The following is a 23,052-nucleotide window of genomic DNA, read 5'->3' as shown; positions in this document are numbered from 1 at the left end:
TTTTTTTCAATTATTGAATTCAATTTCCACCATCTGCCGTGATAGGGTTTGAACCCAGGTCCCCAGAACATTAGCTGGGTTTCTGGATTAATAGTCTAGCAGTAATGCCACTGGCCCATCATCTACCCTTTCTTCTAGTCAGTTTAAATGTGTGTCCTATAGTTTCCAACTCTCTTCTCACTGGAAGAAGATTGCCCTTATTTTACCAAAACCTTTCATCACTTTGAACCCACTGATTGAATTGCTCTGTACCTTTCTCCAATGCAAGAAACCTCCAACTTCTCCAGTTTCTCCACAAAATTGAAATCGTGCATTTTTTCACACCATCCTTGTAAACCGTTTCTGTACTTTGTCCAACATCATCACAACCTTCCTAAAGTGGGATGTCCAAAGTTAATTGGGCACAATAACTAACTGGGGTCCAACTAGTGATATAAAAAGGTTTTGGTACAGGTAGTCCTGTTATAATGCATGTTTTGTTAATGCGAATTTGGATAATGTAAACTTTCTGCTATACAGGTAAAGCAATTTTCTGTGGCGATTTTCAGTAGCGTGGTTTTCTATAGCACAAGGTCATCCAAGAATGCAACTATCGCATTTTTGGAGAACTACCTGTATAACTTTCTTCCTTATACATACTTTTAAAAAAGGGATATGGGCATTGCTGGAAAAACCAGCATTTGTTGCCCAATTGTAATTGTCCTTCATTTGAGTGGCTTTGTGGGTCTGAAGTACCATATAGGTCAGACCAGTTCAGGATGGCAAATTTCCTTCCCTAAAGGACATTAGTGAGCCAGACGATTTTTTTTGAGACATGATCGTTGTTTCATAATTCTCTTACTGCGTGGTTTGTTACCATGCTTTAAGTTTCTGAACTTTATGGACTGGTTGAACAGAAGCAAAGCCAAGAACTATCTTAGGGTTAGACTTTAAATTAAAACCACTTTTGGAAACTTAATACTAAATACTGCTGTACATAGTAATTATATATACACCAGGATTTGATCTTCTATTTGCTTTGGGTAAGGGCTAATCTATTGTTTTTGTGAGTTCATCTCCATGTGATCATGTATCTTCCAGTCTAATTTGGCTAAGTTTCTTCCAGTGTGTTCTAACTCTACCAAGACTGTTATTTAAACTCAGGGATGTGCAATCTTATGACATAATTCCAAGACTGCTGCTGAAGTCTGAAATCCTTACACAACAACAATCACCATTTCTGAGACAAGTTTTCAATTAAAGATTTATGAATTGAATTCAGATTTCTCCATCCGATGAAATTAAAATCTGTCGCCAGAGCATTATGGTATAAGGTAACAATTCTCAAAGATTTAGCATTGAAGTTACATGGCTGAACCCAACATAAGAGATTGTACAGTGTTTGGATGGAGAAACAGTTTTGTCTGAAGTTTCAAGGGAGATGGCTGACTCCTAATATGTTGTAATAACATCTAACTAGCGAATGTTACAGAGATCTTTCTGTTCACTACAGTGCAGGTCTGATCCAGGTGGAGCACCAACACCAAAGCAAACTTGGCCTATTTATGACAACCACATTAAGTGTTGATATTAAATCAAATCAAGTTTTGATTTCCTTCATCTTTCCCTTCTGCTTGAAGAAGAGGGTGATGATGCTTTTCCTCGTAGAGTCTGACATGCAGCTGGCTAGAAGCACGCACTCATATAATTCCAGCAGGTCTTGACCAATCAAGTCCCACAGAATTCAATACAACTAATTCAGTAAATGTTCACTTGCAGGGGTTTTATTGAAGACAAGCACATCTTATTCTGTTGCACAGAACAGACTCTGGAGCACATTAAAAGTACTATCTAGTATTTCAACAATGTTCTCCAACTCCACAAGTTGATTTTTGGTCCCTAATTGACATTAATCTTTATTTAACTTACCATTTTATTGTTTAGATATTTTCAAAAGACTTGTGTGTTTCCATTTATGCTGTTCATTAATCTGCGGTCAATACAATTTATGAGAAGTGTACAACGGAAATGTTGTGGGATTACCATCATTAATTACTTTCTGTAGGTGAACCTGTCTGAAAGGTTGCTTTTACTGCCTCAACATATTAATATGTAAGCATCACTATGAAGATCACTATGAAGAATAACTATTTAGGCAAGTGGGTATAAAAGAGTAACTAGTGATGATGAATTCAATGCTACAATACCTTCAAGAAAGAGGAAAAAAGTACTGATGGAATATGGGGAGAAAAATAAACACCCACATATTACAGTCATCGAATCATAGAGATATACAGAAACAGACCCTTTGGTCCAACTCATCCATGCTGACCAGATAGCCTAAATTAATCCAGCCCCATTTTCCAGCATTTAGCCCATATCCCTCTAAAGCCTTCCTAATCATATACCCATACAGATGCCTGTTAAATATTGTAATTGTACCAGCCTCCTCCACCACATCTGGCAGCTCATTCCATACACGCACTACCCTCTGCGTGAAAAATTTACCCCTTAGGTCCCTTTTAAATCTTTCCCCTCTCACCTTGAACGTATGCCGCCTAGTTTTTTTCTCCCCTACCATGGGACAAAGACCTTGGCTATTCATCCTATCCATGCCCCTCATAGAAGTTTAAAAAATCATAAGGTCACCCCTCAGCGTCCGATGCTCCATGGAAAATAGCCCCAGCCTATTCAGCATCTCCCTAGCCCACATTAACTAAACATCAGGTCAGCCATGACCTTATTGAGTGGTCTACTGTTATTCCTTATTCCTGTATATTTATATGTGCGTACAATTGTTTATGATAGCTGCAGACTTGTAGTCTATGATTGTAGCTCATGATTTAAAATTCTATTGATTTAATGATTATTGTTGTGCATTGGTTGGTTAAATTTAGTACCAAGCCTATTCAGACTTCTAGATCTCTTATAATTTAATTATTGCCTTTTCCACCATCTGTTGGGGTTAACAAGAAAGGAATAGAATCGGTCATCCAATTGAATGACATTGAGGGTAAATAAAGAGATATCAGAGTTTAAAAATATAATTTTTAAAAGTCACTTCCTTTAGTTCCTTAATGTCAGCTCATGCTTGTAGGTACTTGTGCTGCATGTCAAACATTATTCCTTTAAAAATATTTTGTTCATTCTTTACTAAAATTTTGTTGAAAATCTTCCCTTTGAAGCTTATTTGATTTAATACCTCATATCTTTTAAGTATGTCATCTTAAACATTATCCCTCATCTATATTTAACATCTAGGCACCAGGACATCAGTATCTTCATATCTTCCTAACGCTTAATATGTTTAAGTGATATTTAATTGCTACATCTCCATAATGACACAATAACCGGATTTCTGCATGTTAGTGTTATGTCTCCTTATAAAGACTTTGTAGATGCTCTTGGCATAATTTCAAACACTCCATAGTTCACCTAGTACGTTCACATTAAATTTATCCTTTAAGCAATTATGGCAAAAACTAATGGACTAATCATTTATTTGAGTATTGTCCACACCAGAATTTGTTATATCACAATAATAATTATATTTTAAAAGTATTAATTGTCTATGAAGTCTTTGTTATCTTTATCTTTTTCTTTCTTAAGAACTATCGGCTGCCAAAGGAAAAGACAGGTACGACGAAAGCTGGAGATCTTGCACCTCAGGACATGAAGAAAGTTCATTCTTTGGCTCTGATTGAAATAACAGCTCTGTATGATACTCTTGGTGTGGATTTTAAACAGCATAAAGCAATGAGGGTCAAAATTAGAGGTAATGAGGAAAATAATACTTCAATTTGAAACATTGATTCTGTATGAGGTTGATAAATCTGTATGTCTATGTGTAAAGTTTTCACTTATGTTAACATTCATGTAGTTTCAGCTTTTCCTTATACATGGGCTTAATTGCAATATTTTCTCTCCGGTAGAACCAACACTTGATTGCAGAACCTGTGCTATGTATGGGGATATATAAATGAGAAAAATAATACCCATATTTTGAACTTGTTAACTTTCCCTAGCAATGTAAATGTCGATAACAACAGCTAACAGTGTGCTGGTCTAGAGTAAAGTTCAAAGTTTACAGTAGGAAAATAGCAAAGAGAAAATCTCTTGTCACCACAATGAGCAAATTATTATCTTCAGCCCAGGAGCAATTTGAAGTTAAGAATTGTATGAGGAAAGTTGTTTTTCTAATCCTAGTATAATCTTCAAGTATTCTGGCTGCTGAAGTCGCTGTTTTCGAATGCAGTTATAGGCCCAGAATGTGAAAATGAGTCTGAATTTACAAAATCATTTCGGTCACCAGATAAGCAGTCATCCAGGTGCACATAATGCTCAATTGAAAGCTGCATCAGGAAATCTGTCCCAGATACTCAACATTCACCTCTTCCTAAACATTAAAAGTTAACCTTTCTCCCTCTCTTTCATTTCAGGTTAGAATCATTCTGTAATGTTATTTCTGACCTTAAGCTTTGAACTCAGTACCAGTTTAAAAAGGTAGAAATACTTTTTTAATATGGATTAGAATATAACATAATGTAATGATACAGGTTTTTTTCTGTCATATAGTACAGGAAGGCACAGTCTCTTTCAAAGTTCAGTAACTCTGGGCGTTCAATGTGTACTTTCAGAAATGGGATTGTTTGGGGTTCCACTTTCAGTGCTATTGGAACAGGATCAGAAAAAATTTCCAGGAACCAAGGTCCCACTCATACTTCAAAAAGTAAGTACAGAATCAATGTATATTCAATTGAAATTAACTTCAAATTATTCAAGTTTTGTCAATTTGATAGCACAGTCCCCAAACTGGCATTTTGCAGATGACACCAAAATTGGTGGCATAGCGGACAGGAAAGAAGGTTATCTCAGATTGCAAAGAGATCTTGATCGATGAGTTCAATGGCCTTAGGGGGTGGCAGATGAAGTTTAATTTGGATAAATGCAGGGTATTGCATTTTGGTAAAACAACAAGGGCAGGACTTACACAATTCAAAGTAGGGCCTTGGGTAGTGCTGTAGAACAGAAAGACCTAGGGGTTCAGGCACATAAATTCTTTGAAGTTTGTGTCACGTAGACGGGATGGTTAAGGTGTTCAGCAAACATGCCTGCATTGTTCAGACCTTTGAGTATAGGAGTTGGGATGTCATGTTGACGTTGTAAAGGATGTTGTTAAGGCCTCTTTTGCAGTACTGTGTGCAGTTCTGGTTGTCCCGCTATAGCAAGGATATTATCAAGCTGTAGAGTGTTCAGAAAAGATTTACCAGGATCTTGCCAGGAATGGTATGTTTGAGTTATTGAGAGAGGCTGGATAGGCTGGGACTTCTCTCATTGGAGCAAAGGAGGTTGAGGGGTGACCTTATAGAGACTTATAAAATGGTGAGGGCATAGATAGGGTAAATGGTAAATGTCTTTTCCCTATGGTGGGCGATTTCAAGACTAGGGGTGCATTTTTAAGGTGGAAGGAGAATGATTTAAAAAAGTCATGAAGGGCTTTATCCAGAGAGTGGTTCACGTGTAGACGAACTTCCAGGGGAAGTGGTGGATGCAGTTTCAGTTACAGCATTTAAAAAGACATTTGGATAAGCACATGAAGAAAAACGTTTTGGAAGGATATGGCTAGCATGGACTGATTGGACTAAAGGATCTGTTTCCATGCTGTATGACTCTGAGTCTTTAAATCCCATCAGAAGTACAACAGTGGAGGCATACAGTAGTACATTGGTGCATTATCTCAACCAATATTTTGGAGGATGGACTAATTAAGGTTGCATACAACTTCAAATAGGTGTAACATTAACCTTACTATTTTGAATTTGATACATAATTGATCCTCAATGTATTGTACATGTATGAGTTACAGATAAGTAAGTACTTTTCTCAATAACCTCGTTGTTCAGAATTTGCAACGATCTCTGAAGTTGACAATTTGCTTTACCCTGATTTAGATATTTTAGGTCAAGTGATACGAATTTGCTAATGTGGGACTAAAATATTTTTGCAGCTTATTGCTCACATTGAGGAAGAAGGGTTAAACACGGAAGGGATTCTACGAATACCTGGACTTGCATCAAGAATTAAGGTATTTTTAGAAGAATTAATATTAACTGGGAGGAGGCTACTTGCAGAAACACAAAGTAAAATGATATACTAAATTACTGACTCTGTAATACAGTCAAGGGAATCACCTAAACAAGTTATTTAATTTACATGAAGTGTCATCAGATTGCCATCTATAATGCATGAGCACCAACTGAAATAAAAAAAAACTTCTTGATGTGTTTTTAATGCTGTTTGTTCAGTAAGAACAAAACAAATTGACAACTCGTTAAAATCACTCTACGGTAATTTTAACCTTAGCAAAAGCACGGGGTGGGAGGGTGGGGGGTGGGGTTGTGGTGGGTAGTGAGGAAAGACGGATGGTAACCGCATAATTGTACAACGGAAAATGACTGGCCCAGCTGGAGTCCACAGTTGTGCACTTGCATCCAGCTTGGACCAGCTGGTGGGAGTATTTGCAGACATCTTTAACCTTTTTTTACTCCGATCTGACATTCCCACTTACTTCAAGAAGACCACAATCATCCCAGTTCAAAGGAAAAATCAGGCAGCATGTCTTAATGATTATGACTCGGTGGCTCTGACATCCACCATTACGCAGTGTTTTGAGAGGTTAGTTGTGGCAAATATCAGCCTCCCAGACTGTCTTGATCCACTACAATTCACCTACCATTGCAATAGGTCCACGGCAGAAGCCATCTCCTTGGGCCCTACATTCATCTCTGAAACATCTGGATGATAAGGACACCGACTTCAGGCTCCTACTTATTGACTATAGCATTGCCGTCAACACCATAATTCCAACTAAACTCATCTCCAATCTCCGAGACCTAGGACTCTGCTCCCCTCACTGTAACTGGATTCTTGACTTCCTGACCCACAGACTGCAATCAGTAAGTATAAGTGACCTCCTCCTCCATGATAATCTTCAACGCCACTGCCCTGCAAGGCTGTATACTCAAACCCTTACTATACACCTTACACACTCACGACTGGGTGACTCTGCTCGAACTCCATTTGCAAGTTTGCTGATGACACCCACAGTAGTGGGTTGGATCTTAAACAACAATGAGACTGAGTACAGGAAAGAGATAGAGATCTTAGTGGCATGGTGTAAAGGCAATGATCTTTCCCTCAATGCCAGGAAAATGAAGGAGCTGATCATCGACTTCAGGAAGCGGATTGGAGGATATGCTTCTGTCTGTATCAACGGTGATCAAGTAGAGGTGGTTGAGAGCTTAAAGTTTCTGGGAGTAAATATCACCAACAATCTGTCCTAGTCCATCTATGTCAACATTATACTTAAGAAAGTACACAAACATGCTACTTCCTCAGAAAGCTAAGGAAATTCAGCATGCCCACAACGATTCTTACCAATTTTTATAGAACTGCCATGAAAAATATTCTATCCCGATACATCATAGTTTGGTATGACAACTGCTCTTCCCAAACCATATGAAATTGCAGAGAGTTATCAACATGGCCCAATCCATCACGCAAACCAGCCTTCCTACTGTTGACTCTGTCTACACTTCCCGCTGCCTTGGGAAAAAAGCCAACATAATCAAAGACCCCTCCCACCTTGGTTATATTCTCTTCCACCCTCTTCCATCAGGCAGAAGATACAAAAGTTTGAAAACCTGTACTAACAGATTCAATAATAGCTTCTTAGGTTCTTGAGTAGATCTGTTGTGGTTGGTTGGCGCGCCGAGCTGGTTCGTCAGTTCACAGACGTATCATTACCCTGCTGGGTAACATCATCAGTGCAGCCTCCGACGTGCTGTTGGGTTTTCCCGCCTAGTATTTAAACTCTGGTGTCTGTTGGAATTGGTTACCTCATTTCCGGTTTTTCCTTGCATTGGTATATATATATATATATGGTCTAATTCTACATGTTTATTGATGGTCTTCTTGGTGGAGAACCAAGACTCTAGGAATTCCCGTGCTGGTCTCTGTTTGGCCTGTCCTACGACCCTGATATTGTCCCAAACGAACTGATGATTCTCCTTATCTGTGTGAATGGAGACATGACCAGTACTCACTCGTCTCCATTACACAATAGGTTTCTTAATTTGCACAAATAAAAATTCCTTGTACAACAATTAAAAACATATACATGAAAATAATTATGAATAACCATTCCACATAAAAAGGGATATTTAGGACCTTGCTCTCAAATGTAAACTAATGTTGTACTGATGATCTTGCTAAAGGTGATGCGTTAATCTTTTCTCCCCTATATGTTTAAGAGTCTACGTGAGGAGCTTGAAGCAAAGTTCTATGAGAAAACCTTTAACTGGGAAAATGTCCGCCAGCACGATGCAGCAAGTATACTAAAGCTCTTCATAAGAGAGCTGCCACATCCATTGGTCACTCTCGAGTACCTTGATGCTTTCCTCGCTGTTCAGAGTAAGTTATTAATGCTACATGTGTTGTGGAACCAAGCATCGGCAGCTCATTGTTAACATAGAGTGCTGTCACCAATCATCCTCTGTGTACAGGGTCCGGGGACCTGTTTAGTTAACACTGATAAAGGATGAACTTCTTGTAAGTTTTAACAGGGAGGGGCATTTGGCTTAACAACAAGATGTAGTTTATTGTATGATGGCAATAGGCACAAGTAAAGTTGGCTAGTTAGGTTTAATTACTAAGAATAGTGACATTAGAGATTCCAACTTTCTTTCAGTCGCATGGCTGACAAAAAAATCATTCTGTTGACAACAAATTTCTTATCACCTACCATTGTTGTTCATTGCAAGGATTTACAAGTTGATATTCAACCTAAATTTGGCCATCTTATGACCTAGATCTTTTAACTCAGAGGCAGGGTGCTTCCCACTGCTAAAACAACTTCTCATTCAATAGATACTTTAACAGCAAGACCCCAGTTTTAACTCCAGACAGATTTAAGTTTGTTGATTAAGGTATTAAGTTGGAAATTCTCCCACTGCCTTAGAAAATAGTCTCAGGCTACTTCAATACCTAATTAATTAAAATGGTGCCAGACATCTTCAGTGAATGTTGTAGTGACAAACTAAAGGTTTGTTATTTTAATTGTCAAAAAGACTTCCTGTATTGCCAAGAGGAGGAAGAAAACTGCCTTGACTCTACGTTCATTGGAATTAGCTTCACCCCACCTCTTTCCCTCTCTAATCACTTCTCAGGATTTTCCTTTGAGCTATTACCCATGTGGCAAGTGACCTGCATTTGTGCTGTTAAGTGAACTCCATGTGGAGAGGTGACAGGTACCAGCAGCTCTCATATAAAATACTTATGAAACGCAAGATCTGATCTCCTCGCATGGGGTGAATTAATTTCTGCCAGATGAATTTGTACTGTTCATTTGTATCAATTTCACTATAGTTTGATCTGGGGACTCTGCGATGCAATTCGCTTTAGTAACATGATGGAAATATTTGCTTGACAGATCTAGCACATAGAAAACATCAGCTACAGGCACTTAACTTGTTGGTGCTTCTCCTTCCGGACCAAAATAGGGACACACTGAAGGTATGTCTATTGTATTAAACATATGTATTTCTTTTCCTCCAAAATTGAACTTTAAAATGTGAAGAAGACTGTTTGTTTATTTTGCCTAAATCTTGGTTTCTTATTCTAGGCAAAATAATGTTCAGATGAGTAAAGAATTTTTGGGCCTAGCTCTTTAAACAACAGGCTGTTTTTGTATGATCCAAATTTCCAGTTTTTGGAAGTTCTTCAAACACAAATAACTATTTATTCTTTCTTGGGTTGTGGCAGTATTTGTTTTCCACTCCTAATAGCCCTTTAACTGTTAGGAGTCAATCAATTACATTCCTGTGTGGTCTGGAGTCGACCAGGTCCTTCGAAAACACAAATTCAGTTGGTCTGGGAGAAAGATATTTACAAGGGTGGATCGTTTCTATGTTCATAATATACTCTTTGACACTTGTTGAAAGGTCTTCATAATTTGAACAGTTCCAAAAGATTTAGGCATCATCTTCTCACCAGTTATCAGTCCCAAAAGACACCTGACCCCCAACCCAAAGGCTCCCATCCCCATCCCAAGGTGCCCTGCCACCATATCTACAAGTGTACCTTATGTCTCCAAAGGGGTATCCAAAGGAAATGCACTGAGAACAGGCTCCTACTTGGTTAATCTCCACATTCTGGGTTCCAGACACCAGGGACCCCAAAATCTAATATCATCAGAGGCAGCTGATCAATTAAATGGTCAACTGTATCTACAAAACGTGTATGTGTGAACTGTGGCCAGCTCCTCATCTACCTCTGTGAAAATGATAAATGTTGGGTTCAGGAGATACTTAGTATTTCTCAACATTTTACTGCATCTTCATTGTGACAGAGATTTTCACCAGTGGGGCCCAGGATTAATACTTCAGCTTTCAGAGGAAGCAGATGTATCTGTTTCATTTCCATTAAGTCCTCCTAATTCAGTCTGGCTAATTGTATATGTAGTTATTGCTATCCTACAATAAACATTCTTATTATCTAGGAAGAATAAATACTCTATGGCGGTGTATTATCTATCATTATTTACTATGTAGCTCCAAGACAAAGCAAAGACAAAGAAGGAATGGTCGCAATGGTCAGTTCTGAAGAAGAGTCACTGAGCTTTAAACATTAACACTGTTTTCACTTCACAGATGCTGCCAGCACTGCTGAGTTTCTTCAGCAATTTCTGTTTTTGTTTCAGATTTCCCACATCCTCAATTCTTTGTTTTAGTTTAGAAGTACATTTGCTGTGATAACGTGGGAAACATTGCAGTCAATGAGTGAGGTCCTACAAACTGTAATTGGATAATGATTTTTCTTATTCACCATGTGATGGGTGTGTCACTGGCTGGACAGTACTTTATCGCCCTTCACTAGTCACCCATGACAATGTAGAAGTGAGCTGCCCTCTTCAACCACTGTAGTCCACACTGGAGGTTGCACCTTAATATCCTTAGGGAGGCAATGTCATGATTTTGACTCAGCCACATTGAAGGAACAATGATATATTTCCAAGTCAGGATGGTGAGTGGCTTGGAGGGGATTTTACACCCATCCAGGCAAGTGGGGAGTATTCCATCACACCCTTCACTTGTGCCTTGTAGATGGTGGAAAGGCTTTGAGGAGGCAGGCTGGCCTCTAACCTTCTCTTGCAGACATTGTGTTTATGTGGTGAGTCCAGTTGAGTTTCTGGTCAATGGTAACCCCTAGGATGTTGATGGGGATTCAGTGATGGTTACACCATCAAATATCAATGAGCAATGGTTAAATTGTCTCATACTGGACATGGCCATTGCCTGGCATTTGTGTGGCATGAACGTTATTTGCCACTTGTCAGCAAAAGAGTTGTGTTGCCCAGATCTTATTGCATTTGAACATGGACTGCTTCAGTGTCTGAGGAATTGCGGATTGAACATTACGCACTCATCGGCAAACATCTCCACTTCTGACTTTATGATGGAGGGAAGGTCATTGATGAAGATGGTTGGGTCTAGGACACTACCCTGAGGAACTTCAGCAAAGATGTCCTGGAGCCAGGATGTCTGAATCCGCCAACCACAACCATCTTTCTATATGCCAGGTATGATTCCAACCAGCAGAGTGTTTGCCCTCTGATACACATTGATTCCAATTTTCTAGGGCACCTTGATGCCAAATTTGGTCAGATGCAGCCTTGATGTCAAGAGCTATCACTTACCTCTGGAATTCAGCTCTTTTGTCCATGTTTGAACCAAGGCTGTAAATGAGGTCAGGAGCTGATGGATCTGGCAAACACTATTGATGATACCTTCTGCCACTATACTGATGATCAAGAGTAGACTTTAGGTTGGTAACTGGCCAGGTTGCATTTGTATTGCTTTTTATGTACAGGACATAAGTGGGCAATTTTCCACACTGTTGGGTAGATGTCAGTGTTGTAACTGTGCTGGAACAGTTTGGCTAGAAGAGCCGCAAGTTCTGGAGTGCAAGTCTTCAGTGCCATTGCCAGAAAATTGTCAGTGCCTATAGTCTTTGCAGTATCAAGTGTCTCTAACCATTCCTTGATATCTCATAAAGTGAATAGAATTGGCTGATGACTGGTATCTGTCATCTAGAGACCACTGGAGGAGACTGAGATGGATCTTTCACTTGGCACTTATGGCTGAAGATTGCTGTAAATGGTTCAGCTTTATCTTTTGTGATGGTTGGGCTTTGATGTGTTGGGGTCTTCATCATTGAGGATGGGGTTATTTGTGGAGCCACCTCCTCCAGTGAGATGTTTAATTGTCTACCAACATTCACGACTGGATGTGGCAGGACTGGAGAGCTTAGATCTGATCCATTGGTTGTGGGATCGCTTAGCTCTGTCTATCACTGGCTAGTTATGCTGCTTGGCACACAAGTAGTCCTGTTTGATAGCTTAATACATCACTTTTAGGAATGCCTGGTGCTCGTCCTGGCATGCCCTTCTGCACTCTGTATTGAATCAGGACTGATCCACTGACTTGATGGTAATGGTAGAGTGGGGGATATGCCAGGTCATGAGGTTACAGATTGTGCTGGAGGACAATTCTGCTGCTGTTGATGGCCCACAGCACCTCATGGATGCCCAGTCTTGAGTTGCTAGATTTTTTTCAAAGGCTGTCCCATTTATTACAGTGATAGTGCCACACAACACGATGGGCGTTATTCTCAATGAGAAGGTGGGACTTTATCTCTACAAGGACTGTGTGGTGGTCACTCTCACTGATACCATCATGGACAGATGCATTTGCAGAATGGCAGAATGGTAAGGATAAGTTCAAGTATATTTTTCCCTCTTGTTGGCTCTCTCATCACCTGCCGCAGACCCAGTCTAGCAGCTATGTCCTTTAGGACTCAACCAGCTCAATCAGTAGTGATGCTGCCAAGCCACCCTTGGTTGTGGATCAAGAAATATCCCATTTGCACCCACGCACTTTCAATGCTTCCTCCAAGTGTTGTTCAACATGGAAGAGCACTTATTCATCAGCAGATAGAGGACAGTGTGTGATAATCAGTAGGATGTTTCCTTGCCTGTGTTTAACCTGAAGCCATGCAACTTCATAGGACCTGGAGTCAATGTTGAGGACTCCCAGGGCAACTGTCTCCACACTGTATACCACTGTACTGCCACCTCTGCTGGGTCTGTCCTACCAGTGGACCAAGACCTATCCGGGGAAGGTGATGGTGGTGTCTGGGACATTGTCTGTAAGGTATAAATCCATGAGTATGTCAGGCTGTTGCTTGACTCGCCTGTGAGACAGTTCTCCCAATTTTGGCACTAACCCCCAGATGTTAGTAAGAAGGAGTCAATAGGGCTGTTTCTGCCATTATCTTTTCTGGTGCCTAGGTCAATAGCAGATGGTCTGTCCAGTTTCATTTCTTTGTTGAGACTTTGAAGTGATTGATACAATTAAGCAGCTATTTCAGAGGACAATTGAGAGACAGCTACATTGCTGTGGTTCTGGAGAATGACAGATTTCCTTCCCTGAAAAACATTAGTGAACCAGATGTGTTTTTCCTGACAATTAATTCCAGATTCTTTTCCTAATTGAATTCAGATTCCACCATCCGCCATGGCAGGATTCGAACATGGGTCCCTGGAACATTAGCTGTGTTTCTTGATTAATAGTCCAGCAATAACACCACTAGGCCATTGCCTACTTACAATCGACTTGGAATCCCTACAGTGTGAAAACAGGCCATTCGGTTCAACAAGTCCACACCGACTCTCCGAAGAGCATCCCACCCAGAGTAATCGCACCCTACACTATTGCTATATTTCCCCCTGGCTAACCCAACAACCCTGCATATCCCTGGACACTATGGGCATTTTAGCATGGCCAATCCACCTAACCTGCACATATTTGGATTGTGGGAGGAAACCAGAGCACCTGGAGGAAGCCCACACAGACACAGGGAGAATGTGCAAACTCCACACAGACAGTTACTCGAGGCTGGAATTGAACCTAGGTACCTGGCATTGTGAGGCAGCATTGCTAACCATTGAGCCACTGTGCTGTCCCCTGTCTTGTAAATAGCTCTGGGGAGGCAGGAGGTGAGTTACTAGCTGCAGTATCCCTTGTGTCTGACCTGTTCTTGTAATCACTGTATGTGTGTGGCAAGTCCAGTTGAGTTTCTGGTCAATGGTAACCCCAGGATGTTGATCGTGGGTGTTCAGTGATTAGGTTGTCTGTCTCTTGTTGGAGATAGCCATTACCTGGCATTTGGCACTTGTCAGTCCAAGCCTTGATATTGTCCAGATTTTGTGCATTTGAACATGGTCTGCTTTCAATATCTGAGGAGTCATGAATGGTGCTAAACATTGTGCAATCATTGACAAATATCCCAATTTCTGACCTTATGATGTAGGGAAGGTCTGATAATCTGTTTTGGTGTTATTGGCTTAGGGATTGATAGTGGCCGATGAATCCAGGATAACTCTTCTGTTTGCCTTTAAAACTCTTTTACTCTTTTGCATCCACTTCTGAAAACACATGGGGTCTTGATTTAAAGTCTCATCGAAAAGGCAACACCTGCAATTGTACAGAACTCTCACAGAATGGCTTTGGAGTGTTTGCCTAGATTTTTGTACTCCAGTCTCTGAAATGGGTCATGAGTCTAGATCCTTTTGACACTGAAGTGGAAGAAAATTGTTACCTCTCAAAATCAATAATATATTGCCATATTTGCACTGCAGAAGTCTTATTTTGTGACTAAATCAAATTTACCATGATCAGGACTGGCAATAAATTTGTTCACAATTAGAGAAAAAGTATTTGATGATATTGAATAAATTGTTATTTACGTCACAGTTTGTACTATACAAGTCATAACTCTACGACAGCAAAGTCCTTTTCAATATGCTAAAAGAAAGGGTTTTTGCTTTTTTTTTTCAAAAATATGCAGTTATGTGTTTTTGGTTCATTTCAAAACAGTTTTTCTTTTTAAGTTTAGGAATACCCTGAAACCTTGATCATGTAATTAATATCCTTTTCCAGTCATTGCTTGAATTTCTTCAGAGATTAATTGACAACAAGGAGAGCAACAAAATGACACTAAACAACGTTTCCGTCATCATGGCACCCAACCTGTTTATGTTTAAAGGATGTTGCTCAAAGACTCAGTTAGCAATGGCTGCTGGGACAAGCACCATTATGCGCTACTTGATTAAATACCAAGAACTGCTTTGGACGGTAAGAACAATCTCAAGTTTGCAGAGCACGTGTTCTCTAAGTTTCTTGGGGTAATATGATGACTTTACTGTCCTGGCAAGGAGCCTCATTACAAGAGTACATTTTAAGGATTCTGGCATACCTAGTAAAGAATTTCCAAAAATTCAGAAACTGTGCATGACACATAGTACAATGAAGTGAGAAATTATTGCTTTTAAGCTTGTATTATTATGCATGTAGAAGTGACAGTGAAATCTTACATGAACCAATAGAAAGTGAGAGTTTGCAGTATGAAATTTGTATGCATTCACTCTCAGGGGAAGATACAGCAAATGATAATGGATGAGAGATCCGGCGATCCAGGCTCATTTTCTGGTAACATGGATTTGAATCCAAATTTGAACTTGATTAACAAAAACCTGGAATGAAAAATCTAATCTAATGGCAGTTGTGAAGCCATCTTCATTGGTTATGAAAAGCTCATAAGTTTTACTAAAGGAATAAAAAGTTACAAGTGGATGTAAATTGGATGAGTTAAATTGGCCTAAGTTTGGCAAATGGATTTAAACATGGACAAGTGCGAGGTTATCCATTTTGCTGGGAAAAAGAAAAGCAACTTAGTATCTAAATGGAGAGAAACCTCAGTGCAGAGAGATCTGGGTGTTCTCATGCAAGACTTGCAGAAAACTAGTCTAGAAGTACAGTAATGAATAAGGAAGGCAAATGAAATTTTGGCATTTATTTCTAAAGGAACAGATTATAAAAGTAGGGAAACGTTGCTGCAACTGAACAGGTCATTAGTGAGACTATACCTGGAGTATTATGTACGGTTTCAGTCGCCTTACTTGGGAAGGGATGTAGTTGCACTGGAGACAATTCAGGAGAGATTCAAGAGATTGATTCTAGGAGAAGTGAGGGGCATGTCTTATGAAAAGAGTTTGAGCAGTTTAGGCCTATACTGTTTGGAGTTCAGAGGAATGAGAGGAGATCTAATTGAGGCATATAAGATGATAAAGGGCATTGACAAAGTAGATATAGAGAGGATGTTTCCTCATATGTGACAATCTAGAAAAGAGGTCATAGTTTTAAGAAAAGGGGAGCAGATTTAAAACAGAGGTGAGGAGAGATTACTTTTTGTCAATGGTTCATGAAACTGTGGAATTTACTACCCAAGACCGTCGTAGATGTTAGGACAAAGAGTAAACTTAAGGAGGAGATAGGTTATTAATTAGCAGTGATTTGAAGGTTCATGGAGAGTGTGCAGGAAAGTGGAGTTGAGACATCGGTGAGATCAGCCACGTTTGTATCAAATGGCAGAGCAGGCTCAAGGGTTTACTCCTGCTCTTAGTTCTTATGTTCTCATCTGGTTCACGCGTGCCAATTAGGGAAAGAAATCTGCCATCCTTACCTGGTCTGGCTTTCATGTGACTCCAGACCCTCAACAATGTAATTGACTCTTAACTGTCCTGGGAAATGGCCTGACAAGCCACAACTTGTATCAAACTACTACAAAGCCCAAGAAAAAGAATGAAACTGGATTGACAATCTGGAATTTACTTAGAAATGGGAGTCAACATTAGGAAAATCATCCCTGTCAATCCTGCATTATGAACGTCTGAGGGCTTACACTAAAATTAGGTGAGCTGTAATATAGACTAGTCAAGCACCAACCTGACAGGGCCATACTCAAGGAGTTGTACCTTACAGAGACTGTCTTATACACCACCGTCACAGGAACATAGGAACAGGGGTAAGCCGTTCAGCTTATCAAGCCTGCCCCACCATTCAATACAGTCACAGCTGATCAAACACTTCAATGTCTTTTACCCACATCACACCCATAACCCTGCATGACACTGGAAATCTGAAATATTTCAATCTCTATTTAAAAACTTACTCAAAAACTGAGCTTCCACACCTCCCTCTGTGATAGAGAATTCCAAAGGTTTACAACCCTCTGTCTATCCCTTTAAGTGTCTTGTATGTTCCAATGAAATCATCTCTCATTCTTTTAAATTATAGAGAATACAGGTCTAGTTTGCCCAATCTCTTTTCATAGGACAGCCCTTCCACCCTGGGAAGTAGTCCAGTGAACCTTCGTTGCACTCCCTGTATGACAATAATATCTTTCCTGAGATCAGTAAACCAAAACCAGCATCTAGTACTCCAGATGCGGTATTATCAGTATTGAGAGACTTTGTTGGAGCATCAAGATGATGAGAGAGTCTTAAGTTAACGAGTTAAACTGTGACAACTGTCAACAATAAATGAGCATTTTCTTCCAATATCTTTCAGATTCCAAAGTTTATTATGAATCAAGTCCGACGACAAAACATTGAACATCACAAAAAGCTGTCCAAAGAAAAGGCTGTGATGAAGCTCTTAAAAAAGATGACGTATGATAAAGATAAACATGAACGGAACCAAACTGATAAAAGCCTTCACGATGTAAGTAAGCTACTCCAAAATTTAGATTCATTTTAAAAGAATTTAAAAGTGTAACAAATTATTGTTTGGCATAGTTCAATGGGTATCAAATATGTCAAAAGATGAATATTTTGCCAGATGCAATTTATAAAACAGTACATTACATCGTGTTAACTTTACTAAAATTTCTTAATAGGTGCACAGAAATCTAATTCGGAGGAACCACTGATGATAGTTTGGGGTTGGAGGGTGGGGTCCTTGTGAAGAGAAGAACTTGCAAGTGGTGCCGTTTCCATACATGTATTTCTAATGGATGTGGGTCACTGATTTGGAAGTTTCTGTGAAAAGGAATGGTACAGAATTACCTTCTGACAATGTGTTCCTACAGCCAGTCACACTTCAGGGTGTAATACGAGTTCAGGCACCGTCACTTTCCAAAGTTTCCATGGCAATTCAACTAACAGAAGACCTCAAAGCCAGTGATATATTGGCACGCTTCCAACAATATCTTAGTCAGAACAGGTAGGCCAAATCCTCAGATTTACTTTCTATGAAATTATCTCTCTCACTTACTCATCATTTACCTTGACACCAAAGTAACGAATTGCTAACAGGTTGTATTTGAACTCTATTTTTGTGCTTGATATTATTAATTCTACACCAAATAACTTTTTGTCCACTTTAAAAAAAACAATCTGGTATTAACAATGAATTTTGTTCATAACAGCAGGATTACTGAATCTACGAACAAAGAGGAAGTTTGCTTGTATGAAATTGGAGGAAACATTGGTAAGAATTTGCTAATTGTATGAAGCATGAGAAATCTATAATTAAATTGCAGGAAGGAATCTATGTCATTTTCATTGTGACTCATAACTGTTTTGGAGAAAATAATTTTTTCAGCCAATATGCTTCCTGATAGCAATCAGCCTGTTAAGGCTTCCTCTACATTGTCTGAACCTCAATTCAATTCTTAATCACCTCCCAACTAGCATGACATTTTCATTTCTCACACCAACAGCCTCGGTGGGTCATGGTGGCTCAGTGGTTAGCCCTGCTGCCTTACAGTGCCAGGGACCTGGGTTTGATTTCAGCCTCAAGCAGCTGCCTGTGTGGAGTTTGCACATTCTCCTGATTTCTGCATGGGTTTCCTATAGGTGCTCCGGTTTACTCCCACAGTCGAAAGATGTGCAGGTTAGATGGATGGCCAAGCTAAGTTGCCCATAGTGTTCAGGGATGTGTATATTTGATGTGTTAGCCTGGGGAAATGCAGGGTTACAGGGAAAGGATAGGGGGATGGGGTCTGGTTGGGATGTTCTTCGGAGGGTCGGTGTGGGCTTGTTGGGCTGAATGACCTGTATTTACGCTGTAGGGTTTCTGTGGTCACACGTTACAGAGAGTCTAAAGGAGTCTCATGAGCATGGTTCCAGGGGTGAGGACTTTAGTTATGTAGAGAAGTTAAGACTTTTCACTCTAGAGATGAAAAGCTGGAAAGGAGATTTGGTACAGATATGTAAAATCATGAAGGGTCTGAACAGAGTGGACAGAGAAATGATATGCCCATAATTGGGACGATCAAGAACAAAGTGACACCAATTTAAGAAAGTTAGTACAAGGAGCAATGGAGACAGGAGTACAAGCAAATATGGAAAAAAATAACAGGTCAGGCAGCATCTTTGTAGAGACACTGACCCTTCATCTGTTGCATTTTTCCAGTTTTTTTTTCAGACTTCTGAGACCTTACAGTACTTTTCTTTGGTGTTGTCAAAGAAAAACATTTTTAAACACTGGTTAAGTTGTGTGCTGCGTGGTGGAGGTGGGTTCCATCGAGGCACTGAAGAGGTATTTGGATTGTTATCTGGAAAGGAAGATTGCGCAGGGTCATGGAGTGAAGACCGGGATCTGCCATTAAGCACATTGTTCAATTGGCATCTGTGTAGCCTCCTTCTGAGGTTTAAAATCCTGTGACTTAATTTAACTGAACTGGACTCAGAAAAATCCTCCAGTAAGTGACAGGAAAGAGAGCTGACTAAACAAATTTGTACACTGTTCAATGACAATTAATTAACCGAATTGTCCTTGAATAATCAAACTGATCAGCCAAAATGAAACATTACTTGGTGGATTCAAGGGAAGAAAGAACATGCCTAAAAAAAATCAATAGATACTGACTGGCCTGATTGTTTTGACAATGTGAACAGAAATAAAAGCAGTACAAAGAATTATTTACAGTTACTGATTATCATGATCTTCAGTGCGCAGTTATTCGCTGCACTGAAGCAGAAACAGTTTGGATATCCTCGACTCTAGTAGTTTAAGAAACAGCCTTAAGTATAAATCAGGGCCTGTAAATTTGTCAGTCTTGTTTTCTTAATTTCTGAACCAATTTTCTAAATACAATGCAAGGCACAGGTGCAATCTTTCTGTGGTGGTAGCAAGAGTAGAGAGAGTAAGAATAGGATTTCTTTTTATTAAAATCAGCTGATGCAGAAATTTGGCTTTTGATTTGATTTATTGTTACTGTCACATGTACCTAGGTCCAGTGAAAGGTTTTGTTTTGTGTGCAGTACAGGCAGAGACAGCTTGCAACATGTTGCTATGCTCCGGCGCCATCTTGAATCTGTAGTGCTGATCTACTTAGCAAGTAAGATACAGCTGGGACAGCCCCTGCCACTGGGACATCTACTATACAGTTAAAGAAAACATTTGCAAACTTACCATGCCATGCTTCTCTGAAAAGAATTTTCTTTCAGCACAACATCATAAATAGTGTGGAGCTGGAGCAACACAGCAGGCCAGGCAGCATCAGAGGAACAGGAAAGCTGATGTTTCGGGCGGGAATCTTCTTCAGAGATGGGGGAGGGTCCCAACCCAAAACATCAGTTTTCCTGCTCCTCTGATGCTGCCTGGCCTGCTGTATTCCTCCAGCTCCACACTGTGTTATCTCAGACTCCAGCATCTGCACTACATACTATCACAGCATCATAACTACTGACTTTTGACACTGGTAGTGGATCAGAAGTATCTGTGGTTTTAAAATTTAATTCATGTTAACTATAAGCAATACCAGCATCAATTGACCTTATCTGTAAATGTTTTGCTTTCAGGAGAACGCTGTCTGGATGATGACACATACATGAAAGACCTATACCAACTGAATCCAAATGCTGAGTGGGTTATAAAACCTCGGTGTCAATGAAATTGATTTATTAACAGATGGGCAGCATGATCAGGAAACACTGGATGCGAATGGCCCTGTGCAGTAAGGGAAATGAGACCATGTAGTTAGACAGGCTCATACTCCTTGTGCTGGAGTTTTATTATCGGGAGTTATCCAGAAGATAATCAACCATGTCTAATTCACAACCAAAACTGAACTTGAAACAGGGACGGATACCAAAAGATCAATTCCATATGTTGTTTTTTTTTGAAAAGTCAGGTTTATACATTATGTAGATGTGTCTACTTTTAAGGATATTAATATGGAAGAAAGATTACTTTGAGAGAAGACCATAAAAAGAAACTCCTGTCAATAGAGTTGAAGCTTTGTTGGACAACAGACTACTCAATAGCAGTGGTCTCATTAAACTGCATGCTTGTATAACAACAGTGCATCATTGATGAGCACTTAATTGTTACAACCATGCACACCGTGATGGTAAAATATTGTTCACCGACACTCTAGCCCATGAGCAAAGTGGTAGATTATGCGATGACAGGAAATTAATAGACAAGAAGTCAAGTCTAACATGATTAATCAGCTGAAATTCACTCTCGTCAGTTCCTGAAGATTGAAACTAATACTCGGCACTTGTCTTTCCTGTGGCCTGCTCACCATCTCTCTCCAACTTGCCACTTCTCTCCCCTCCCTTCCCACTCACTGCTTCCCACCTGACTCTCCTGCTCACTGATTCCCTTCCAAACCATCCCTCTTGTCTCTCTCTCATTCACTGCTTCTTTCCCCAACCTTCCTTCTTGCTTTCCACCTCCAATACTTCCACACACACTTTCTCAGGGTGGCGAGCTGGGGTCAGGAAGCAGAGATTGGGAGGGGAAAGTGGCAAGTGGAGGTGGTGAGTAGAAGGTAAGTTGAAAGATTTTTAGGCGTTCAGTAGAAGAATTTTGGGCCGTTGGTACCACTGATCTAGTCATTCTGTTGTGACTAGTTTTGTAGAATTATTAAGGGAAGATTGCTTCCAAAGACATTTAACATATTAACACACAAGCGCACATACAGGGTGTTTGTGAGATGTTTTGGCTTCCTGGCCCAGTTTTCCAAGTAACAGTACAGAGGTTCTTGATGGGACATTTCAAACTGCACGTACATCCAAATACCACCTCTCCCCAAATCAGTTCTGTGTGCATTGCAAGAAACAGTTTGCTTTCACAAATCTTTTATCCAGTCTGGTTCAAGCCATGGGCCCACATCCTGCTCCCCCAACCTGGCTAATTCTGGAAATGGCCATGTTGTGCTCTTCTACAATCTTCATTGATTCAGGCCAACATTTAAATGGTTTGTGGTTCATGGGACCTCAGAGGTATTATGAACCATACTCTGTGTGAGGTAACCTTTTGAAAAGCAAGTTAAAGATCTTATCCATTTCAACCTACCCTGCCCTGCTCAACACCCATGGCCCTTCATGGCCTCCATGCCAGGTTATGGCTTTTCCATGCCTACTCACCCATGATACACTGTACAGAAGCAACAAATCTTATGGTGACCACAGAATATCAAAAAAATCTTTAAAATGTCATCCATTCATTCATTACTTTCAACTCGCTTAAACAAAAACTTCTTTTTGCAACAAACCAATAAAAAGTTCAACAAACCAGATTTTTTAAAGTATCACTAGCAGAAACTGCAATTACTTGACTCTTCATCCATGTGTGAAAAATGTTGTGAATTTAACAGAAGAGATCAGGGAGCTAGAGTTGTCAATCAATCAGTGTTTTCCTTGGGGATCAGCTGTTTTAACATAATGGATTTATCTGTTAGTCAAGAATGCATAATAAAGCTTGGCTTAGTAGGTGGGGGAGACATAGCTTGGCATTGATGAACAAGAGTGAGCTTTTGGTGGGATGGAGCTGGCATGACATGGAGAGTGCAAGCAGTGAGAGCTACAACATTGTTTCCTTTAAGTTATAACTAGGATGGAGAATCACAGCACTGAGGTGGGCCTTTTAAACAGCCTACTTTGACAATTACTGTGGCTATGGTGGACCTGTTTCTGACACACCATCTGCACCCCACTCCCAACAATAAATATCCTGGTTTTCCTGGAATTTCATCCCAGGGAAGTTCTGCATAATTATATTTCTTGATGCAAAAACAAAAAGACTCAGTTATTTCCTCATATTCAAAGCACTTCTGTGGAAAGAAAACACTCCATACGTGGGACCATGAAAAGCTGCC

The 23,052-nt window shown here is 39.9% G+C and overlaps 1 protein-coding gene across 1 annotated transcript in view; it reads left to right on the top strand.

The window, feature by feature from the left end:
- arhgap18 (Rho GTPase activating protein 18) overlaps window positions 1–21,488 on the top strand; it is a 75,080-nt gene extending 53,592 nt beyond the window's left edge. Inside the window, exons 6-15 of the mRNA XM_048597237.1 lie at window positions 3,589–3,754; window positions 4,617–4,708; window positions 5,987–6,064; window positions 8,292–8,451; window positions 9,470–9,552; window positions 15,039–15,233; window positions 17,508–17,660; window positions 18,028–18,161; window positions 18,367–18,428; window positions 20,747–21,488. Coding sequence (XP_048453194.1) covers window positions 3,589–3,754; window positions 4,617–4,708; window positions 5,987–6,064; window positions 8,292–8,451; window positions 9,470–9,552; window positions 15,039–15,233; window positions 17,508–17,660; window positions 18,028–18,161; window positions 18,367–18,428; window positions 20,747–20,838 — 1,215 coding nt within the window. The 3' untranslated portion in view covers window positions 20,839–21,488. The remainder of the gene's footprint in view (window positions 1–3,588; window positions 3,755–4,616; window positions 4,709–5,986; window positions 6,065–8,291; window positions 8,452–9,469; window positions 9,553–15,038; window positions 15,234–17,507; window positions 17,661–18,027; window positions 18,162–18,366; window positions 18,429–20,746) is intronic.
- The last annotated feature ends 1,564 nt before the right edge of the window (window positions 21,489–23,052 follow it).

Source organism: Rhincodon typus, chromosome 5 (assembly GCF_021869965.1).
Source record: "Rhincodon typus isolate 14 chromosome 5, sRhiTyp1.1, whole genome shotgun sequence".
NCBI classification, from domain to species: Eukaryota; Metazoa; Chordata; class Chondrichthyes; order Orectolobiformes; family Rhincodontidae; genus Rhincodon; species Rhincodon typus.
This window is presented reverse-complemented; position numbering and strand designations above follow the sequence as displayed.